Here is a 24,145-nt window from a genome sequence, read left to right as displayed (position 1 = left end):
TGTCGTTCTTGTTTTTGTAGCCTTTCTTGATGGTTCTCACGTTCTTTCTGCAATAGTGTTACCCTTGTGTTCTTCACCGTTTCCTCTGGAGGTCTGCACTCTTTCCATCCACGGTGCCCTGTGTAGTGTTATTGGAGCATGAAAAGACTCTATGGGCAGGTAGAGACTGTGCAGCCTTATGGCTTTATGGATGAGAGGTAGTGACATTGTGATGCATGGATAAGATTTGTTTAGCTTTTGTATGACTTGCTTATTCCTCAGTCTGGTTGATTGTATGGTCAATATTCACTCCCTCTTTAGCTCTGGCCTAGCATTTTCACCAGCTAGTTGCTCACTTTAGAAGTGTGCTGGCTTGGGCTGAACATGTTGTTTACAGTCACTAAAAACAAGGTGGATGAGAGCTGTGAGAGTGAATAAAAACAGTAAAGTTGTGAGCTGCAAAACCAAAAAAATCATTTGAAGATGCTGAAAGATTCCATAGAGCTGAGGCGAACTGAAGAGTTGGATAATTCTCTGTGCGTTAGTCCCTTATTATAATAATATTGATTAGTGTAGCTTTAAGCCAGACACACATATATTTTAGCTGGATTATGTTATATCCATGCAGTGATGGAAAAACAGGGGAGGTCACCATAGTTTAGGATTCATTCAGCAGGAGTTTATTGTTTATATGTGGTGCTGCGTCTCTCCCCCAGTTGGTTAAGACTTTAAAAGAAATATCCATGTGTGTTCTTGGCTTTACAGAAGAACAGCTGCTACACCTGAAACTAAACATACCCTACTATTTGCCAAGGGGATTTTTTTGCTGACATCATGATATTTTCATTCCATTCAGGTTCAGCCTCTGACATTAATCTTGTCAAGACAGTCTGAAAGATGGTTTGAAAATGGTTTTCAAATATGTAAGCACTCTCCATCTGTATTTCTCTTAATCTCCGTCACTGTCTCTTTACACCCCCTTTTCCCCGTGTAGGTGGTATGTGATGGTGTTAGAGGCCATCCTGTCTGTGTCTCCTCTGGTCTGCTGAGACCAAATGACCCATCTCAGCCCACAGACATTTCAGAAAGCATACACAGACGCAGCATTTCTCTTTTTTTATTGTCTGTTTTTGTCCTCTGTCCTTGTGTAGGTGTGCCTGCAGTATGCATGTACAGTATGTATCCCTCTTTGAGCCTCTCTGCATAAAAATAGTTATAATGTAATGTTTGATGTGTGGTTGCTATGTAGATGTGTCTGCTGCTTCATTCAGATATTCACACTTTGACCTCTGGCTTTTTGGGAGAGCAGTATAACTTCCTACTTCTTTGACTAGTGTTGACACTGAACTCCTGCCAAGCCGCCTGGTTAAATTATACTTTCCACTTCATCATGTAACACATACATTACACTGAATTCAATCTGTATAATGCATGTATTACTGTGCTACTGCATGTAGAAACTGAAGCAGTTCTTAAATTACAGAATTATAAGCAGAAAAAAATAGAGTAAGGAGTGCAAGGATTAAAAAGAATGAAAAATTGTAGATTTATGTGCAGATTAAGGCATGTTCAAGATGGTACAACAGAGAGACATGCACCATCAGGTTCAGATGGAGAAGACATTTATGTCTGTACTCCCTACACACACACAAAGCCAATTCCACAAACTGAGAAAACACTACAGACTTCAGCATTTATTCAGTGGTTTATTTTGATCAAGAGCACACTTCTGTTCAGCACTCTGCCTCTTGCTTGTCTTTAGCCTGACTCTAAATTGTTTTGGTTAGAACAGCCATCCGAAAGATTTAACGCCAATTACCGAATCATGATTCTTCCATTTGCTCAGCAGTTTCAGAAACAATGGCGCAGAAGCAGTTCTGCTTAGTGTACTGCTGGTAATTTAATCTCTTTCCCCACTGTATGACATAATCTCTAACTGTTACATTTCTTTGAAGGGTTTACCGGCAGTGTTCTCTGATTGTTCTCTGATCTGATTGGTTGACATGCAAAATGAAGGACAAAAAACCCACCCAATTCACATCAGACTATCATAGAAGAAATCACAGTTGAGATTGTAGCTACAAATAAGTAGGCACAATCATCGACGACAAACTGCAGTGGGAGCATAACACAAATGCCATCCACTCCAGAGAACAACAATGACTGTCTTTACTGAGGAAGCTAAAATCTTTCATGTGGACTTTCATGTTGGACAACATCAACTTTAAAAGGATTAAAAGTTACAGACACTCTGTACTATAGACACCTTGTCAGAAAGGCTACCTCCATCCCGGCTGGCTGATCCCACCTCTTGCACACTCTGCCCAGAGGACAGAGGTATAAGGTCCCCAGGCTCAATAGCTCCAGAGCTCCTTCATTCCTAAGGCAATTGCTGGCATTAACCATGAACTATAGTCCACCTTTTATTGTTGCACTTCATATATTCTAGTCCTTACACTTTTTTTTAAACCTATTGCATCTTGTAAACTTAATGTTTGCTATTGTTGTATATAGTGTTTTTGCTGTTTTTGTACACACATAATGTTTCTACCATGCTGCACCAGAATTACCCAATAAAGATTTATTGAATTGCGGTCTCGCTGTAAAATTCACCTAATGTGGTTGAAATGTGACAGTATTGAGTATTGAGCCAGGAATGTTAACAAAATAGAATATCTAATGATTAGCACCCAGTATAAAAACCAAAAAACATACCATTAACAGAGTTACCCTGAGGCATATAAACTACTCGTTAATATGCAGGACCTTCACTTAACTATGAACAAACTGATAAAACTGTCAGCAAAAATGTGGCACTATAAAGTGATGAAGTGTAGAATATGATTTATGAGATAATGTATTTGACATACAGGAGTAACTTTGACTTTTTCAGTCTGGTCTATTTAAATTGGAGTCCAGACAATGTAAACATAACATTGTGGAGTTTGAGAAACATCTACAGTAGTTGATGACTTTCAAACGATGGATTCTAGGATGGTGAACATGTTAACATGCTAGCAGCTTTCTGTTGCCAATTTAGGCAATTTGTCACTATATTTAGCAACTGTTCAAACCCCTTGAGTGACTATTTTTCCAAAAAAGGGGCTAGTGACATATATAGCAACTTTTTAGAGAGACCTTAACTCCTTGAAGGGAGTCGCCAATATTTCTCAGTGAATGTGGCTAACTGGATTGACTTTTCAGTAGGTGGGACAGGACAGCAGTACATTTAATCGACCAATCATCACCCAGACAGAGTCGTGAATGAGGTGTGACCAGCCATTGATCTGTGAACTGTATTTATTTTGAATGATTTAACCGACGAAGTTTCATTTGAAAAGAAAATAGCTAATGAAATAGCTAGTTACATTCAGTGCTTAATTAACCTTAATTTTCTTTAAATTTTGAAAAATGATTTTGTATAATGCAGTTTAATATTACAACAGTTGTTTTCTAATGTTTTTGTGGATGTGTATTCATCATCAAAGTTCAATACAAACTCCAAAAAACACATCATGCATGTATAGGAGAGACAAATTACCCACCATCTGTTCTTCAAAAAGACCTAAAATGCTTCCTACAATAATTATTTTTCCATGGTCCAAAAGAAGAGACATGCTGCTACCACATTTCATATCCAGACTGAACTTTGTGCTAGTTTAGGCCAAATGGCAGTGGAAGGGGGAAAAAAAGTCTTTATGATATTTAGAGCAATGCCCCTGCGAAAAGAACTGACCCAAAATGTTTACAGACGCTAAAGAGACAGTTTTTCTTTGAAACTTCTCTGGGTTGGCATTGACTGACCAGAAGAAGCTAAGTTCAGAAATAATACTAGACTGGAATAGCTAATTTGGGCTAGTATGGGCATGAGTTGAACCTCAGGGCTGGGTTTGGCCTGAGTGGGTTTGTTATGGTCACAGCTGGAATGTGTCTCTTGACCGTGGTCATGGTTTTTTTAAGAAGAGCTGTACTTTTCCTGCTTGACAGCTGTGATGTTGAAAGTATCTGAGGAGTACGTGCACTCATTTGGAGATTATAGTTTATGTTTTTATGTCCTCTCGCCTTGACTACTGCATTTCTCTCTATGTGAGAATCAGTCAGTCAGCCTTATCTCAACTGCAGCTGGTTCAACATGCAGCAGGGAGACTCCTGACTGGTGCCAAGAAGAGAGATTGTGTCTCCCCTGTACTAGCCTCTCTTCACTGGCTACCTGTGAAATACAGAATTGTTTTTAAGATATTTTGATTTGGTTTTACAGCTGTGCAAGGACTGGCACCAAACTACATCTATGAACTGCTCATCCCCTATTCTACCTCCTCACCCTGCAGATCTGCTGACCAATCACTTCCCTCCATTCCATGCACCAAGTTATAACATTTTCAGTTGTTGTTCCCAAATTGTGGAATAGTATGCCAATAACAATAAGATCTTCCTGCTTCATTTATTTATTTTTAAAACCCATCTAAAGACTAATCTCCTTCTTTAACTTCTTATTAGTCATCTTGAAGACATGCCTGACTACATCCTGGCCTTTACTTGTTGTTTGTGCAATGCGTCTTGTGTGGTGATTTATCTGATTTTATGTTTTACTCATGTATGTGCTGTTATTTTTATTCTGTGTTTTTATCAATCTGATAAATGTAATCTCTCTGGAAAGCAGTTTGGTCAATGCCTGTTGTTTTTAAATGTGCTTTATAAATAAATTAACTTGACTTGGTCCAAATTATTTCACTTATTACAGAAAGTAATACTTTCTGCTTCATACTGTACATATATTTTGAACACATGTACAAGCCTCTGTCACTACTGCACTCTGGAACAAAGATCATCCTTTATTCATTTAGAGTAACCCATACAGAGGCCTGACGAAATAATGGACAGACAACTGTAGATGCTTTTGTCTTACAGTCAGTGACATGTATAGAAGGTCCAAAATCAAATCAAAGTGCTAATTTGTTTTTGCAGGGACCAGCTCTCAACCCAGTTGGACACCTATGGGAGATTTTGGAGTAATATGTTTTTATAGTGCTGTCCCTTAGGTGCGGGACTCCTTAGGAATGTCATGTTTTGAACTGATTCAGATTATTGGTGTCACGACATGATTCAGAATAGATTCTCAATTCAATGAATAATTTCCAAACTATTCACTCGTGTCCACTTAATGGCAATATGAAACATAATGCTCAGACCACAATGTGCTTGTTTGCTAGTGCTTAAGTTTGGTACTCCATTTTATGAACATTAGTGTCTAGATGATGGTGTGCAAAGTGATGGCAAAAAAACTTCTAAAAACTTATTATGACCCTCGTGGTTGAGTTGTTGACTTCTGCCTTTTCTGTTATGCCAATATAACATTTTAAATGATGTACCAGTATTCCCTCATCATGAAACCATCAAATGAGGTCAACTCTTTTGGAGACAGGATGTCTTATCGCCAGAGGAGTTCCAGATACTCTTTGCAGATGAGCATTGAAGCTGTTCTGGAGGCTTGGTGTTGGCTCATTGCCAAGGTGCATGTTTATTTTTCCTTTCATTTGTTACCCGGACATTCATAGTAATTTCTACATTAAGTGTATTTTGGAGGATGTGGCTGAACTGCTCTAGAGCGTGTGTTCGCCTTGAGCTGAATCTGTAGTTTAGTGCCATGCTTCACCCAGTGACCATAGTGCCAAAGTAGGATTGCATTATTGTATATCAACCACCTCTACTAGACAAAACTACTTAAACTAAAAGCAGGTTGTGTCTGGATCTACTAAAGACCTCTCCCCATGCTCTCCACCTCAGAGTCTCGTCTAGTCTGAAGTTTGGGCTGGCACGAGTCTCAGCCTTGTGTTGAAACTTGTCTCTCGTCAGCTGCCCAAGAACATGCGCTGTACACCATCCAAGTTTATGTAAGCATAACAACATGCCAATCTATAAGGGCATGCTTATATATGAATACATATAAACACACTAACTGAAAATAAGTCAGTTTCTATTGGGTTTGGAGTAATAGCTTGCTGAAGTGTTTTATTGCTTGCATCATCTGCAGTCAAATATATTGAACTTTCATTTGTGGTTCATTTGAGATGATTGATAGTTGGATTGTTAAAGAGTACTAAATGCACTGGAAAGTGTGTCACCAGATACATTCTCAGCTGTTTCTGTCTGTATCTAGCTAACATGCCCCGTCTGTAATTTCAATGGAACAACACCATCTGCATTGACAGGCTTGTTCCACTGTGTGAGACACTGGAAGACTGTAAGGGGGTCTGCGGTTTGGTACAGTTGGACTGACTCAGTGTGCTTGTGTGTGCGTGCATGTGTGCCTGCGTGTGTGTGTGTGTGTGTGTGTGTGTGTGTGTGTGTACAGTGTTTCTTGGCAGACATAATGGGCATTGCCTTTTTGCTTTTGATCACACAAGAGACCCATGACTCACTTATTTTATCATAAAATGTGCGTGCACCCACGTACAGTATTCATATAGTCAGCAGCAGAAACAGGGAGTCCAAAACAAGTAGCAAAAAAAGACAATCGCCCTCATTATCAAGATATAAAAATTAATATTTCCAGTCTTGGAGTCCTCATATTTGCAGCTGATGATAGTTTTACATAGCTACACAAATGGCCAGACTGCTAGGCTGAAAGGAGGAGAGAGAAAAAGATACAAGGACAGTATGTGAGGAAGTCGTGAGTCAGATAGTGCATGTTTGTTCAAATGCAATCTACAGTATTTGTAAGTTTTATGGACAAACAGCCTCTTGTAGTCATGCAAAAATGTACATTTCTCTCTCAGTAGAAAAGTGGAAGTTGCATGAAGTTATTTTTCAACCTCAAAACTTCTTTGAAATAAGGATGGAATTGGGTGTGACTTCGACATTGAGGATGGTGGTTTGTGTCTTGTCTCCTACTGACAGTCAATATTCATTTCTTCCAACTTTCCCTAGTTTTTTGGGTTTTTTTTGCCATACCATAGTTGTGGCAGTTCATTAAATGCTTTTAAAAGTCCCTTTTGGAACATTCATATTGGTCAGGACTTTAAGTTCAAATATAAAGCACATGTGGATATTTTATAGGCTAAATGCAATATTTCACATAGGATAACATCAAATGTTCTGTTTTTCTTTTTGTGTGTGCAGGGGATGTACTGAAACAGGTGTTACCACTTAGTGATTCAAACATAAGCTTTACTATACACAAGCATTGCCAAACACACAAATGTAAACATCCTGCAAGTGGATGGATGTTTGAGTATGTTTTAATTGATAAAATGGGACCCAAAAAATGGTACGTGTAAGTCTCTAGGAAGGTGCTGCGAATGAAAAAGAGTAAAGTAGTAGTGGAAGAGTAAATGTAGAAAACATAAATGTAGAGAGAGGAAACATCAGGGTCTGTTTAGCTGATGGTAGAAAACATTCAACTTTACCATCATATAACATTTAAACATGTAACAAATGTGTCTCTTTCTTTTCCTCCAAAGCCTTTTCCTCTTTCCTGTCCCTTATTCCCCACTTTCCTCCCACTAATTCTTCCAACATGTGCATTGTGTGTTACCATTGTAGTTGTAAGCATGCCACCAAGAGAAGTCCCTCTGCATTTTATTTCATTTGTGAATAAAATGATTGATTATTCCTGCAAAAGATCTTTTAAACATAAAACAACTCACCTGCAGCAATTCAAGTGTCAAGTAAATGTAACAATTTATTCCAGTCATACATTTGAGTCTATTTGTGTGATTTCAAACTGACAACCCTTGAAAATCCACTTTCATATGGTTGATCTCTCTCTCTCTCTCTCTCTCTCTCTCTCTCTCTCTCTCTCTCTCTCTCTCTCTCTCTCTCTCTCTCTCTCTCTCTCTCTCTCTCTCTCTCTCTCTCTCTCTCTCTCTCTCTCTCTCTCTCTCTCTCTCTCTCTCTCTCTCTCTCTCTCTCTCTCTCTCTCTCTCTCTCTCTCTCTCTCTCTCTCTCTCTCTCTCCTATTTTTCTCCTCATACACAGTTGTGACCGGCCTCCTGTGTCCTGTCACACCAATCTTCAGACAGCAGTCTTCCAAGGTTGACCGGATTACCAAGAGGCCTCCCTTCCTTTCCTCTCCTCTCCCATCATGCGTCTGATCACCACCCTCCTCCTCTTCCTGCTCCTGCAGTCAGTTGAGCCCCGGAGAGGCCCTAGGTCTGGGGCTAGAGAGAGGGGCGCCAGGGGCCGTGTTAGAGGCAGAGGCAGGGCCGGGATCATGAGGCGTCATACTCAGGAGTGTAAGGAGTACATGGAGGCAGGAGAGAAGTACCTGGACTGCCAGGACAGGCAGCTGACCACCGTGATGCAAGACTGGCCCAAAGATATTCACCACCTGCTGCTGGCCAGAAATAAGATTCAGGCAAGTGCAGACTTGCATGGTGTAAATATAAAGATATAAGACACAGACCAGCTGCTACGGTCCGGATATAAGACTCAACTAACCATAACTAACAATTCTGAGAATGTCAATTACAGCTTTCTGTAACAAATGAGGCTCACTGCATCAATTGGAAGTTAGTGTCTCAAGGCATTACCCTGATCTTAAACCCAACCAGTTTGTTGATACCATCAGCATCTGTACACCATTTACTTGGTGGCGAGATCAAAGACAGATTTTTCTTGCTGTGTGTGTGTGTGTGTGTGTCGGGTTTTCCGTGTCTTGACAGGATGTGTGCTCACAGGTGTTGAGTGGAGCAAAACAAAATACTTTGCCAGCAAGGTAATGAATTAAGATGAATGAGTTATAAACGCTGAACAAATCAGTGAGAAATTAGTATATTTAAGGTTTACATTCTCCCATTCAAGTTCAAAGAGTTGGTTTGTTGAATGAATGAGCAGTGAAGGAAACTATGAAGAAAGTCCATTATGTGCTATTTTAAGCTGTTTCTTTGACCCTGTTTGATTTGGCATAAAAACATGAAAGATTCAAAGTGTACAAATTAAAGTTGCAATCTACAATCTGTACTCATAGCTGCGCTAATTCATATTTTTGAATTAACGGTGGGTCAAACGATTACATGAAACGTGACAGGAGTTGTTCTCGTGCCTAAACTGCAGGGAATTATCATTATCTTCAAAAAGTGTTTTAGCATCTTTCATCTGATTGTTTTGTTTCGCAGCCCATAACTTTGCTGTTTCATTTCACTCTCACAAGTCCAGCTTTTAGAAAACAGCTGGCAGATGTTTTCAGCTAAAACAGCTGTGGACATTACGTTACCTACCCAGCAGACAGAAAAAGTGGTGAACCTAGTGGAACATTGATTACCTTAAAGCTTGTGTCCATGTAGTGTTTTTTTGTGAGTTCTTTTTTCATTTGTTCCCAATGAGGAGAGAGTGTACGCAGCGCCATGTGGCCAGCTAGAGAACAGTGCTCTACACAGCGCCTTTATTCAGAAACTATGGCGATGCTTCTCTACTACAACCATGGTTAGAGTGGGGATATGTTGTCATAGAAATTAAGATATTGTTGTCATATAAGGAAAACCCACGTGCACTGTTGCTTTCTCTCAATGAACACTGAACTAACATTCTACTACTAATGACAGAAAATCCACAAAAATCAACATTTCACGTTTCGCTCTATAGGTTTTGAGGGACAACATGTTCTCCCAGTTCACCCGGCTGAGGAGCCTGGACCTCCAACAGAACGACATCTCCATGGTAGAGGCGCAAGCATTCAGCGGCCTGTCCCAGCTCACCACCCTGCTCCTCCAGCACAACAAACTGAAAACAGCCTCTGAGGAGGTCCTGCTTCCTTTGCCCCGACTCACCTACCTCCGTCTCTATGACAACCCTTGGAGCTGCCGATGCTCATTGGAGAGCCTGATCACAACACTGCAGGTGCCTAGCAACCGTAACCTGGGCAACTACGCCAAATGCGCGGAGCCCGATTCACTGAGGGGCCAGAAACTGAGGAGGGTGATCGTGGAATCGCTGTGTGACAACCAGGTGGACATCGGCCCGGAGGGGTCGAAGCCTCCACCGCTCAAAGTGAAGCCAGACGCTACGTCCATGTGCCACACCTACATTTTCCCTAAACCTCGGATGGACTGCAGCAACAGAGGTGAGACAGTCAAGTTCTGTATTCCTGGATCTTTATCTTGTGTTGTGCCATGCCAAAATGCAACCTAATCCTAACATTTTGTGAACTTTACACAAACTCTGAACCACAAATTTCATGTTTTGAAACAGTAAATTCTCAACACAGGGCCAAATTACTTGTTTCTAAAACTCTTAGAGACATATCTCCATCTCAAGCAGATAGAGTTACTTTGTTTTCATGTAGATGGTTTTGTAGTTACAGTAGGTGTTTTCTTTATAACTAAATTATGTGAAAGTAGCAATCAGACTGGATGAACATCTAACCTTCCTTCCTTGAAAGAGTAAGGAAAAATCAAACTGCTTCTGTGTTCCCAGAAACGGGAGGCATGGTAAAAACCGAATACTGAACAACCATTAACTAATACAAAGATTCTATTTACATTTCCAGTTCATTTGTGGCCAAACTCCGGTCTATGAAATGCAATCATAGTTAGCTACTGTACAGACATAATTTTACTGGCAAATACACAATAGGCAGCCCTGGCAGAAATCTAACTCACATACAAAAAGGTACATTTGTTAGGTTTGCTCAGTGAACACTCAGCTACAAACTCTCTCCAGTCTAAACTTACACTTGTTTGTTCAGTAAAACTGAGTGCCAGTAGTCATTTAGCTGTCTAATGTTTTACTTACCACAAGGCTGAAAAGGTAGACTTGAATTTGTTTTTATAAAGTTTGCCATGTAGGGCGGCCAAGAGCTCTGGGCTGGACGTAGTCTGTGCTTTCAAACACTTACTCTTTTTTCCCCAAAGTGGTTTGAGGAAGGAAGTTTAAGGTAGGGGAAGTAATTTCATTTCACTTTATTCTATCATATTTCAGGCTACTTGCTGTAGTTGCAATGTACCATGTTGTGCAAGTTATGTGTGGCATTTTGGTCAGCTGCATTGTGGGTAGTTTATTTGTGCTTTTATGTGGTTATTTGTGGCGCTCAGTGCTTTTCCAAATCTTTACAACATCTATTATATTCTAATCAGGGCTTGACAAATTTCATTTAAATGATTTATGTAAATATACATGCACACAGTGTTTGCTCATTGTACCATTCGTGTTAGACCTAATCCATGCCTGTGACCGAACACCTGAACAAGAAGCCCCTCTGGAGAAACACAGGCTATGATGTGTCAGCACATAACAGGTGTAACAAACCCCAGAGATACAACACAAAACCTGATGATGAAACTGAAAAGGAAGAGGAGACAAAGAAAAAGAGTTGAAGCCAGGTCGAGAATAGCTGGTTATATGAACAGTTATATATATATATATATAACTGTTCAACTATAATAGTCAACTTTAATCAAATAATATGTAAATTCCCAACAGTGAAATGTGTGGCAAGTGAAAATGCTGAGTGGCTTATAACTTTGGAAAATCACTAGCCATCGTGGCTGCTGTGTATAAAAGTGATGTAAGAAATGTCAAGGCCTGTAATAGAAATCCTGCATTTTCTGCAGGTTTTTGTTCCTCCTAGAGGTTTTAAAAGAGAGTAATGACTACCATCTCAATCTGTTTGTGATTTTGGTTTTCAAACTGCCTGGGTAGAAACCGGCAGGAAAGATAGAAAACAGGCAGGCATCAGTCTAAATAAAAGGAGAAGAGAAAGAGAAAGGGGGGAGGGAATGGGACAACTTTTCCAACTTTCTTTTAGCTCTTCCAGTTTTCACATCTGGTTTTCCCTGCGTAAAAATGCCACTATGCGGCTGCTATCGTAGTGGCTGTTATGTCCCCCAGTTTTCTATAAAAAAATATTTCAGTTTTGCTTTTCAAATGGAGGCACGTACAACGACTGCTAAATTTGTGCAGACAGATCAAGCTCTGCCACTTTAATATGAGTTCTTTAATCTGGTTTGCTCTCTCATCTTCTTCCTTTCATCTGTCTGTCCAACGAACCCCTTTATCTCCATCCTGTCTTTGTCACCCAAAGAACATCCACTGTCAACACACTGAAATGAAAGATTGTCTGTGTCCATAATTCAGACCAAGTGAGCTCCCGGATTTAAACAAGCAATTGGATGCATCTATAAATGGAGCACTTATGGCCTCCAGAGAAAGCAATCTTTCACAGAGCACAGACAAGCCAAAACCACACAATGCAGTGAGTGTTGTGCAAATGCTCGAGGAAGTTTTTCGCATATTTTCCTGATTTTTTTCTACAGTAAGTCTTTTGAATTGATTCTTTATCTGAACCACTGTGAGGTTTCTGTGTTTTCTCACAGGCCAATTCTCCCATCCATCTTTCCTTCTTATTTTTTTTATGACCGCTAATAACTCTCTCCATCCTGCCTCCTAAATTGTGCCCCACCATGAAAGCGATAAGTGAAGTGATTGAATGCTGCTTAATATAAAACAGCTGTTGCGCATTACATTCAATACATTGTTTCTGTGCTTTTGATTCGTGAAAACCTTCATATTGCTGAACTGTAAGCTAATACTGGGTGAGTGTTGTTTTCACTGCATTTGATTTCAGCACCAATGTTTTCATTGGTTGTATTAGCTGTTAATCACAGTGAAATCTAAGATTATTAGATTATATCATTACACATTCTTGTTTTCTCTACATTTGTTCAACACGTACAGATGTGGGCAGACTTTGATATGCCTTTAAAAATTTGGATATCACATTGCATGACTTAACACCTATTGTTTTGCATTCTTATAGTTAACCTTCATTACTATCTGATGACCCTCTGTGTGACCCTCTCAGATTAAGTGAAACCCGACTGAATTGACTTTTTAGGGGTTTATGGGGCGGAAATTTGCCTTTGGGCCCCTTTTGACACCCCAGCTAATAGCGCCTGTGCCACGTTTATGTATCCTCTTGCCAAGGTCTCTCCTTATTAAACTGCAACTGTGATGGAAGTAGCTTTCTTGTAAACAAACAAAAGTTATGTTTACAGTCACTGTTTCTCACCAAAACACATTTGGGCCGGATTTACTAAGATCCCTAATAAAGGGTACTAAATTGCGTGCACAGTGCAACAGATTGCATGTTTGGTTAGCATGCGTTTTGAGGGTGATCTACTAATAATAACTGCGCAAATGACAACAGGTGCAGACAGCAGTATTTAAGTGAGGGTTTTGGTTGTCTTCATGGGGAGTTTGGACGTGCAGAAACCCTCCAGGATGAAATCTGATCCCATGGAATTAGAGGTTCTGGTGGAAGAGGTTAACAAACAAAGCAAAAAAAAAAAAAAATGTTACCAGAAAAAACACTATATTGGAGTTTGGAGTATTGGAGTATTTGTGACAATGTCAGGGCTATTAGTAAAACCAAAAATATTCCACTCCAAATAAATTAACATGGTAAATCGCAATGCTTGTACTAAATTAACACATTTTCATTTTCTCCACCCTGTATTTTGCACACTGGTGTAAAAATGCCCCATATTGCATATTCATCATGGCAAACGTACTAAATGGACAGTGCATATTATCTTGCACATACAAGACGTATTTCTGCGGGTGATGTCAAGTTTGCACATGTTTTTACACCCAGCAAACCTCAGGCCCAAAAAATCAGGCCCATTGTGTGTATCCGTGTGATCTACAAATGCGTTGAATGCATTTCCTTCCACAACTGATCACATCACATGTATAAAAAAACTCATAGCGTTACTAGGGTTAGGGTTAGGGTTTGGGTTGCTCCATCTCCATCTGGAGTTTTTTGGTCTTTCCATTAGATACAACTTTAGTATCAGAAATATGCATGCCCAAAACAAAGCAAAAATAAAACCCCAAAAATTGATTTTGGCACATGTTTTCTTTATAAGAATTATATTGCCAAAACAAATTGACGTGCACTGAACCTGGAGCTTTTGGGGCCCCTTAGGTCTGTACATAGGAACAGGACTTGGGACATTAAGAATTAATTTGTTGAGACTTTAAGTGAAATGAAGAATTTGACAAACATGTAAAGACAAAGATGAAGTGAAAACAATTTGTGTGGACAGGCGCAACGAAATGTGGAACATGGTTTTCTTTCACACAGGACTGGAAAGCCAGCAGGCAGCAAATAGAAAAAAACCCCAGAACAGAGTGGAAACCTACTCTGATCTCTCTTGTCTCAAACTCAAAATTTTCCTCTTGCCTATCTCTTTCTTTCTGCCCCCCCTCCTCTGGTTTGAAGGCTGTTTCTCTGAGGTGAACCACAGCAGATCTCAGGCTCCACATCATTCTCACTGGAGATCAGTGCTATACAGAGTGGTTGGAGTCAATATGGGAGTTCTTCTGCGTTTCTCATAGATGGAAATAAGAGTTATGTTTGAGAATATATAGTCTCAGTACTGGAAATGTAGTGAAATTATTCAGACCAAAACTATTATTTTCAAGTCCTCTTAGCCTTCTAAGCAAAAGAATAAATCTTTAAAAAGCTGGTATTAGATAGTTTGGGCATCTGTAACCCATAGGTTTCAGAAGTAACATAAACCCTCCACATAAACTTCAGGCAGAAAAGTGAGTAGGCAGAAAACTGACTTGTATATGGTGAGTTGGATAATTCCCAAACACACAGACTCCTGGATGGTATTATGTCAGGCTCTCCAAGGACTTTCTGGTTCACAGACAGCAGGCAGTTAGTCAGCAGAAAGAAAAAAGAAATCTTCCATAATGTCATTTGAGCAAGAGGGAGAGAGGAAGAGAGCATGAATGAGAAAGAGGACAGTATCGAACATCGCTCTGTCCAACAGCAAGAAGGTGCCAAGAAGCTTTCCTGCAGGTCCTGTTTACACACGGAGTACTGTCGAAATGTTATGAAACCAGAGTTTGACTACTGGGGTTCAGAGTTTCCCTAAATCGTTTTTTTTTCTTGCTGCGGTGAAAAAGTCACTGAAACATTGTGAGAACAGACCATGGGATCTAAGAATTTCCACTAAAACTAGTTGCTATTATGTTATTTTAGGCAAGTTGGCAGTTACTGCACTGCATGATTTGCAGCACCTTTGATGAAAATAAGTTTATTATATTGAGAAGATTTTCTTTATCTTGTTATTGCCCAAGACACTGTTGTCATAGTAACAAAATCAAAAGGAGGGAATTTAATTTACTCAGTCCTGGCCAAGACAGAAATAGCCCTTTTGCACAGATTATGTACAGCTTCCAAACATCAACTGTGAGTTTAATGACCGACTTAAAGATCTGCTGAGGGTGTGCTTTTTGGGATTTATAAATACATACTACCACAATGCTCAGCCAATGACATTGGCTTTTTTTTTTTCTTAAATGGAGCTTGATGTAAACCCCCAAGACCATGACTGTAAGGGAGGACATGACTACTTGCAGTAATCTGGTTGCTGTAATAGTGATATATAAACAGGGCTGTCAGCATGTTTAGAAAAGGCTTCACCTCGGCTTCTATATCTTCTGCCTGAATGATGACAAAGTGTTGTAAGTAAAGCAAATATAACACGCATACAAAATCCAGATCTTTAACATAGGAGGAAACAATAGAGGATGCTGACAGGAAGAGATGGAAGAGATTGCTACTCATTCCGACTTTTTCTTGAGCCTGGGGTAAGGATTGAAACAGATATGCAGAACAGTCTTACTTCTTTCCCTAAGGAGTAAACCGATTTGACTACACAACTCTGTGTAGTCAGACTACACGACTACACAAAAGTTTCCAGCAGCTAACAAAGCAGAGCCAATGCAATGCCCCAACAGTACAGTATATTTAAACCAACTCAAAACCTAGAGCGAATATTTATTTTTTATAGCAAGACATTTCAGAGCTCGCCTGAGAACCTGTGTGGCTCATACATTGTGCAGTATGTTGAGCCACTAAAGCACAATATATCTTACCTGAATATGGTTACATTTTGGATGGCAACGGGTCAAATATGAACCAATATACAGTACTGCTACCTGATACTATCATACAGAAAATACTTCATGAAATCTTTCTCCTTGTCAAGCCTGGGGCATGGGTCCAGAACACAAATATTCATTGCACTATGCACAGCTGACCCCGGAGTAATCATGTCAGCACAATGAAAAAATTAACTGCTTCTCTTCCTACTGTCTAAACAGTAAATTATATTGCACCACCTGCTCCAAACAGACTCAGTATTAATGCTGTAATGAAATATATCCTGCAGATGGTGCTGTATATTTTACCGTTTGAAAAATGAGATTGATAATGGCAACACTGCAAGACAACTTATATGATAAATGGTGAAGAAAAGGAGGGAGAAACAATTAGACTACAGACTACTTTTTCTGTAAATCATTCAATGCTAACCCTTAGCCTCTGGAGTGGGATATGTAGATGATTATCCAGATTAATGTGCAGCACTAAATCATGGACATAGCTTCTAGCTCTATCTTTAGATAAAGTCTTGAAGACCTCTTATTCAACTGCTATACATCCACTGCATTGCAAGATCCACGTGTTATACTAATAATGGATGGATAAAGGAAGAATGAAATGGCTGAAACAAAGTAATTCAAAGCAGGCACTTTGACATAAAACAGGTGCAATCATTTAGTCTCCATAGAATATGTTTTATCAGTGCTGTTGCAATCAGGTGAGATACTTGGATTTCTCAAAAGGGAGAGCTTATCAGATAAGCCCCCTCAAACCCAGTCAAACCCAATTGAATGAATGAATTATTTTCACTTTTCCTGACATGTTCTCTCTCCCAACCTCTCTCTGTATGTTTCTTCATTCAGCCGCCCTCTCTGTAGAGGCATATAAGACAGATGTTCAAATAGGAGAGAGCGCAACACTTTATCTAAAAGATTTGCTCCATTAAAAATCAAAAGATACCCCAAAGGCGCCTATTCCTGGTAACATATTTAGCTGCAGGAAGCAATAAAACAGCAGAGGCACAGCATACCTCTGAATAAAGGATTGTTATAGGTTATTTTCTCTCCTTTATCCAGAGAAGCATAGGTTTTTCTGGTCACAGACACCACTGACCCAATCTACTGTCTCACTGTGGGAGATTATCCTCGCTCAGTGTAAAACAGAGAAGACCACAGATGTAACTGTCTTGGACAGGGAGGATTTCTCTTTGGCTCAAAGGGTTGATGTCTGATTTCTCACAAGAGAGCCTGGGAATTTGAGTCTGAGGTTTGTAACTGAAGAGTGCCAGCAATTTCCAGCTTTTCCAGGGAAAAGCTGCTTGGAAATAGATGCAGACACATGTACACCTGACCTGAGGTAGAGTGGGAATCACTTTAGAGTTCAAGTCTTCTTTGTTGAGGACTGATAGATTGTAACATGGAACTGCCTCTGTTAATGTCTCTGCCTGCTGCACATTTATCAGCCATCACAGAATCACTGAACAATACTAACTACATTTCCTGAGTGTATCAGCTGCATCTGTATGCATGCTGTTTGTGCTTGTCCCGTCTGAGAGTGTATAATTATATTTTCTTAGAGTCAGTAATGATTTATGGCACCGTGCCTTTATGATGACTGCTACAGATGCTGTAGCGGGTTAAGACTGTGCATAAAGACTGCAACATCTGCGCTGTAAAAGTCCCCATAAGCATTCCTCAAACCAAATTATACAGTCCATGTAAATAAATACAGACAGGAAGCTAGTCCACATGCACATATACATCCTGTTTATGTATGCCAGTAAATACACATATTGTACACAATATGTTTTTGTTTTGTTTTTTCAAAATAAAGGTTATTTTATATCAAAATAAATATTCGCTGCTTAAACATACAACATATACATCCTCTCATCTGCAACCATTTTGCAAACTGCTTCTAAACCAATCAACCATGTTAATTTTGGAGATAGAGGTTAGGGTTAGGGTTAGGGTTAGAACATTTATGTATATATATATCACTTTAAGACCAGATGCGACATTTGCATGCTTTTCTCTTAGAGCCGGATGTGACATCATTTTCATCGTTTTCAAGACACGTGACTGATGAAATGCATTGTGCTCCACTGAAATTCACATGGGAAAGGCCAAATGCATTATGGGTTCTTTTTCAGAGAACCCTCACATTTAGGAGGTTGTTGTCAATCAATGCCTCCGATTTTAGATTGTTTGCCATAAAGGGTTAAACAGAACAACACCATGATAAGTACAGCGGATGCAACCTCCAATATAAATCATTGTCATATTTTTACAGACACTGATAGATGAAACAGGCCTAATAACTGGGAACCACAAAACAATTCAAAACTCATTAAGAGGCTTTTTTACTTTAAAAAGGCACCAATCCAACAACGAATTTCAAAAAAGCAGAATTGGACTTCTGGATCTGTTTATCACATGTGGAGAAGCTCCAGACATTTTCCACTAATTTGAAACCAGGTTCTAGCTTCAACTCTTTTGCTTTGGGATAATATGTATGGACATTGACAGATCTTTATCTTATCTGCCGAGGCATTGCAGGGATGATAGAGCATTTGAAAAATGTACTTCGGCGTGAGACTTCCACTTAAAACTTAAAAAGGATCTTTTTTCGAGATGGGAATATGTGGGAATCACTGTTGCATGCATTATGGCCTTCAAAGACAATCTAACCAAACTAACCCTAACCCTTACAGGAGGGAAATGTGTGTGTGAGAGTCTGGAAACACTGGAAATGAGTGGAAACCCTCGTACCTGGCACAGAAGTGAAATATTGTTACACATGCTCTCACAGCTGACTCCATCTTTTTGAAAATGTTAAATGATGCACACAACCCATACGACATCTTGAAAATATATAAAGATGCAGACAGATTGGATTTCCAGCGCTACTGCTGATTCTGGTCTTTTGCATACTGCACATCTGCAGTATCTGCACCTCAAAACCTATGAACAGGGATGCATCTTTATATGTTTGCAAATATTTATGCAAATACCTACCATGAATACTTGTACTGTCTTTCATTCTTTCTATTTGAAATCTTTGCAAAGTTGCTTAATGGCAAGTATCAAGTTTTACATGTTACAGTCTTTCACTTCTTCCCTCGTTCATTCTGCTGCCAGCTCCTTTGAGAGTGTAATAACTCATGTTCTCTGTCTTTCTCTTCCTGCAGATTTGAATCACATCCCATCTGACTTGCCATCTGACATAGTGAAGATGGATCTGTCCCAAAACCGAATCACACATCTCAGGCCCAAGCAGTTCTTGCTGTCCAAAGACCTCAAGCTACTTAACCTTAGCAGCAACAACCTGCAGCGTATAGACAAAGGTAACAACACATCCCGTCACACACCTGTGCACATACATCTGGTGACACAAACACCTTGTATCATAGCCACAGGCATCTTAATGAGTTTTGTTTCTGATGGGCTGTCAGGTGTTCACAATTCACACAATTGGGTCGCTCAGATATAATTTTGGTAGTTTAAATTATAAAGTGAGTTTGCTATTGGGAAATTAGCAGTTGAGTGTTACTCGTAAATTTGGTGTTACCATGGGTTAAGTTGACTACAAATAAGCCTTAAAAAAGATAGATGGCTTCTCTTTTCAGCAAGATGAGTTGCCAAATACGACTAGCCTACAAAGGATTTCAAGCTGAGACACGTCATTGGTGAAAAAAGTAATGCAGAACACATCCACTATGTGCACAACATGTTGTGTTCAAATCTACACTTACAGCCACAGACAAACATTAACAGTACAAGCAACTGAACGTGTGCATATTTATGTTTGCAATCTATGTTTACCAATCTATGTTTATGTTCAACCATAAATCCAGGATTATTTACATTGCTAAGAGATTGCATTTGAAGGTACACAATTGATGGGTGATATGATGGGAAAACTGCCCATCAGATGACATGTTGCCATAACAAAAACCTTTCAAATGCACTTGTAATGAAAATAAAACACTTCTACAACAAGTATTGCCTAAGACAGCAAAAGATGTATGTGATTCATCAGCTCATCTCTTAGCTTCATTGGTGTGTTATTCCTTAATTAGGGATTCATTTCATCATTGACATTCATGTTGATTAAGGTTAAACTCGTCCGTGATTGGCTGTAATATAATTCAACTCACCAGGCAAGATGTACAGGGTACATGTAAAATATAGTGCATTTAAGACACACGTAATCAAATATATATCTCAACACAAAACAGTGATTAAGGAAGGCTGCATAAGGAGAGTTAGGCCTCTGTTCATCAGGGGGAAAAAAAACTATTTGGAGCTTTTACTGAGGCGGAACAGCTGTTCTGAACAGTGTCTCTCCTCAGTACTAGAGGAGCATTACAAAAGTGCAGGCTCATTACTCTCTCCAGGCTAATGATGTTTTCCTGCCCTGGAGGAACTCCCTTTACAAAACCTGCAGTTTGATTCATTACCCAGGAACCAGCCCGTCTTCAAAGCAATATGACAGCATAGGTAAAAAATGAAGCCGGCAAAAATAACCCACAGTTACGTTTGGATAGTAGACACAATCTAGCATACGTAGTAATTATGTTCTGGAGAAGTGGTGCAGTTCAGATGTTGTCAATATATGGCAGTGGTTTTCTAATTGTGCTCACATTTGGTGTAAAATTTTAGAACGGTTTTCAGGAGTTTTTATTTTATTTACACGGTTATTGTGGAAGTCGGCCAGAGTGATAAAAAAACATAAATGAAGAAAGAAAAACTCCAGACTCCAGAACAGTTGGATTAACAGTAATGATTATGTGCAATTATTTCTGGTTGGTTTTGGCGAATTTGTGTGCCAGATGCCTGTGGTTTTCCATGCTAGATGAACCCATAAGTAGTCAAAATGATATAGCCAGTCACAGAAGTAGAGTGCATTTGGGGGTCAGGTTAGCACACTTTGCTATGACTTGCTTTTTAAAGGAATTGTCACTGTTAGGGGGAACCAAATCTTAGTACTGTAGAAGATGACCTTTCCTGCATCTCCTCAGCATGACTGTAAGTGAAGCAACAACACAGCAGCAGACACAGATGTAATCATGTGACTTATGAAACAGTGATATCTTTGTTATGCTGACCATGCTGATTTTGTGTAGCCAACATCAGCCCAGAGCACGACAAGCTTGTAAGCCCTTAATTCATCACCTCTGCAGAAGTTAGATGGGAGTTGTGTTTTCATGCGATTCTGTTTCTTTTTTAGCTCAAATAATTTTTAATCTGTTTATATTACAGCTGGAAAAATTGCTGACAGGGTTTAAAACTGTTGTCTCAGTGAGTTGTATGGATCCTGGTGGGAGTACTAGATAAATTACTTGGAATTTAGGATTTTATCTGGAGCTATTTGCTCATGTTTATTTCATGACAAAAGATGGACGAAAGGATATCAGGAGATCAGGAGGGATAGAAAGTGGGAACAAAGGGAAATAAATGACATTTCACACCAACTAGCCAAAGAAAGCTTTGTCGTCAAGGCAACTTCTGGTAGCATCATCAAACTTTGTGTTCCTATGATCATTATCCTTTTAATAATCTGATGACATGTGCAAACTGAACACAATTTTCTTGCTCATACTGTTTCGCTTTGATGAAAGTAGATCACACTGGGCTTACTGTGGTCATAGTGGATTTAAAAAAAAAAAAAAGAAGCAAATGAACAGTAGCCAAATGAGGAGCGTCAGTTTCATGGGCAGAGATAAGAGAGGGGGATGAGGAGATGAAACAAGGGACGTCCCTCATCCTTCTATTATCCCTCCATTATGGCCCCTCCCTGTCCTTTAGTTCCTTCTATGTGACAGCAACTTATCAATTTTTGAAAATGTAATGATTTTTGTTCAAAGTATCCATTTTTCTTTTCCTTTATTGTCTCTATTGCAGTGATTTCTTTACTTGCACCATATTTGTTAACTTCTATATGTTCTACACACACACTCTTCCTCTTCCTCCCCGTCCTGTTTTCCTCCCCTCCTCTCTTCCGCTGTGTAAAGATCAAAGCGAAGCCCAAGGCCAGTGGACAGCGTGAAACAGTCTCCACTGTCCCATTACTCCCCTTCTAACACACACATGCACACATAAACATGAACTATGTCTGCAAGTCATTAAAAATGTCAGCCAACTTTGTTCAAGTTTATTCGAGCTGATTCATATGAAGTTGTATGAGAGACAACTGAAAAAAATACTATCAAAATGATTATGAAATGATGCATTTTTCTATTAAATGCACTTGAATCATATACATATGATGCATTTACAGGTGCAACAGCCAAATAATCTTAAAAGATGGAGTTATTTTCATGGTGCATAGTTCATACAGAAAGTTTTTATTAATTTTAAGCGCAACACTTTGCCAAAACCATGCATTTCGGTGGTTTATGTTAAAGAAAACACACAATCAATACAATGAAAACTTATTGTGTTCTATTTTTCTCCTTCACCCAGCCGCATTCGCAGGCCAGCTGTACCTCTATGAGCTCGACCTGTCCAACAACAGCCTTCATTACTTCCAGTACGGTGTGCTTGAGGACCTCTACTTTATCCGGAAGCTAACGCTGGACAATAACCCCTGGATCTGCGACTACAACATCCATTACTTGATCTACTGGCTCAAGCACCATCCTGGCGTCACCTACACCGGCCTGATCTGCTCCGAGCCGCAGGAGTTCCAGGGCTGGCGCGTCGCGGATTATGTGAAGACCTACAATGGGGAATGTCCCAAGGATAACCATATAGGAGAGACAGATACAGGACAAGAGGGGCAGGGGGGACAAGGAGGAATGGAAAATGAAGCACATGTGATGGAGGAGACGGCTGAGGGGCTCCTGCCTAGGCCCCTGAGGGAAAAGAAGCCGAATAAGATAGAGATCATCAGGCTGAGTTAGAATGGAGGTAGTTCTGTGGTTCGTTATGTTTAGTGTGGAGGGAAATTTACACAAGAGAATGGAGTGTTGGACTAAAATGAAGGTCTGTGGACATGCTGAAGAATGGATTAATAAAAGGTAGACTCAGTGATTTTATATTTTGAAATGCCACTGTGACCAATAAGTAGTACAATTCTGGGATAATTATTCAAGTGTAAGAAGTCTTTTTTGTATTCATCCTTTCCCATCTTGTGTGGATAACAAAAACAGCTCATTTTCCTAAGAGATACTCAGAATCAATGTCATATTACTGAGTTTACCTTTAAACATTGATTTAGGAGATGGCATTTGGGTTTTTGTATTATCCTTTGGCAAAACATCCCCAATCCAATCTGTATCAGATCTAGTATAACCCCCCAGCATCCTTACAGCCCCAAAACAAAACAAAATTCTTTCTGAGTTTTACTGCCGGTGCTCTTTTTTTCTGTTAGTCATTCTGACATTTTGTTTAGGCTATACTTAGTTTTTGGTATTTCTTGTGTTAATTAATGTCAGTCGACCTGATTTCTGGAAATAAAACTGGGTTTATTTTTTCTGAACATTTGTTTTACTGAATGACAAACAGACTTGTGGGATGGAGGGAAAAAAACATAGTGCAAGTGCATGCACACACACATATCAGACCATGGTCACTTTTGGGGACATTACATAGACTTACATTTATTTCCTGAAGACTGCATAACCTTAGCCATCACCATTACTTGCCTAAAAACAAACCCTTACCCTAACCCTAACCTTAATCACTGACCCAAAAAACTACTTTTTTGGGGACACGGCTTTTGTCCCCAATTGCACAAGCTGTCCCCAATTAACTGGTGCATTATCTGAAATCCCCAAAAGCAGTATGTGACAGACTACATACACTCAGGTAAGTCACTTTTGCGGTGTTTAGATAGACTTACATTCATTTCCTGGACACTTACCCTAACCCTGACCATAACCACTGCTCTAACCCAAAAATCAACGTTTTACCAGGTGGGGACTCATTTGACATACATTTGTCCCCAACTGCACAAGCTGTTCCCAGTTAACTTGTCTTAAGTCTGGTTTGTGTTCCTGAAAGTCATGCCTCCTCCCCCACACACACACACACACACACACACACACACACACACACACACACACACACACACACACACACACACACACACACACACACACACACACACACACACACACACACACACACACACACACACACACACACACACACACACACACACACACACACACACACACACACACACACACACACACACAGACCTTGTTTTCCAAGTGCCACCAATTAGCCACAAAATATGACAGGAAGCAGATGTATTAGC

General features: G+C 39.7%; 1 protein-coding gene across 1 annotated transcript; it reads left to right on the top strand.

Moving 5' to 3' along the window:
* Nucleotides 1–8,062: 8,062 nt before the first annotated feature.
* lrrc17 (leucine rich repeat containing 17) lies at nt 8,063–23,340 on the top strand. The gene is made up of 4 exons (XM_062443950.1): nt 8,063–8,335; nt 9,562–10,039; nt 19,068–19,223; nt 22,345–23,340. The coding sequence occupies exons 1-4, from the start codon at nt 8,063–8,065 to the stop codon at nt 22,782–22,784; spliced, it is 1,347 nt and encodes a 448-aa protein (XP_062299934.1). The 3' UTR covers nt 22,785–23,340.
* Nucleotides 23,341–24,145: the final 805 nt, after the last annotated feature.

This window comes from Scomber scombrus, chromosome 22, assembly GCF_963691925.1.
Source record: "Scomber scombrus chromosome 22, fScoSco1.1, whole genome shotgun sequence".
In the NCBI taxonomy this organism is placed as follows: domain Eukaryota; kingdom Metazoa; phylum Chordata; class Actinopteri; order Scombriformes; family Scombridae; genus Scomber; species Scomber scombrus.
This window is presented reverse-complemented; position numbering and strand designations above follow the sequence as displayed.

What these genes read in the sequence shown, in the direction of transcription:
- lrrc17 (XM_062443950.1), top strand. Translation starts at nt 8,063, where the DNA reads ATGCGTCTGATCACCACCCTCCTCCTCTTCCTGCTCCTGCAGTCAGTT. An exon ending in GATGGACTGCAGCAACAGAG is followed by an intron (nt 10,040 to 19,067) that starts GTGAGACAGTCA and finishes CTCTTCCTGCAG; the next exon opens with ATTTGAATCACATCCCATCT. An exon ending in CCTGCAGCGTATAGACAAAG is followed by an intron (nt 19,224 to 22,344) that starts GTAACAACACAT and finishes TCCTTCACCCAG; the next exon opens with CCGCATTCGCAGGCCAGCTG.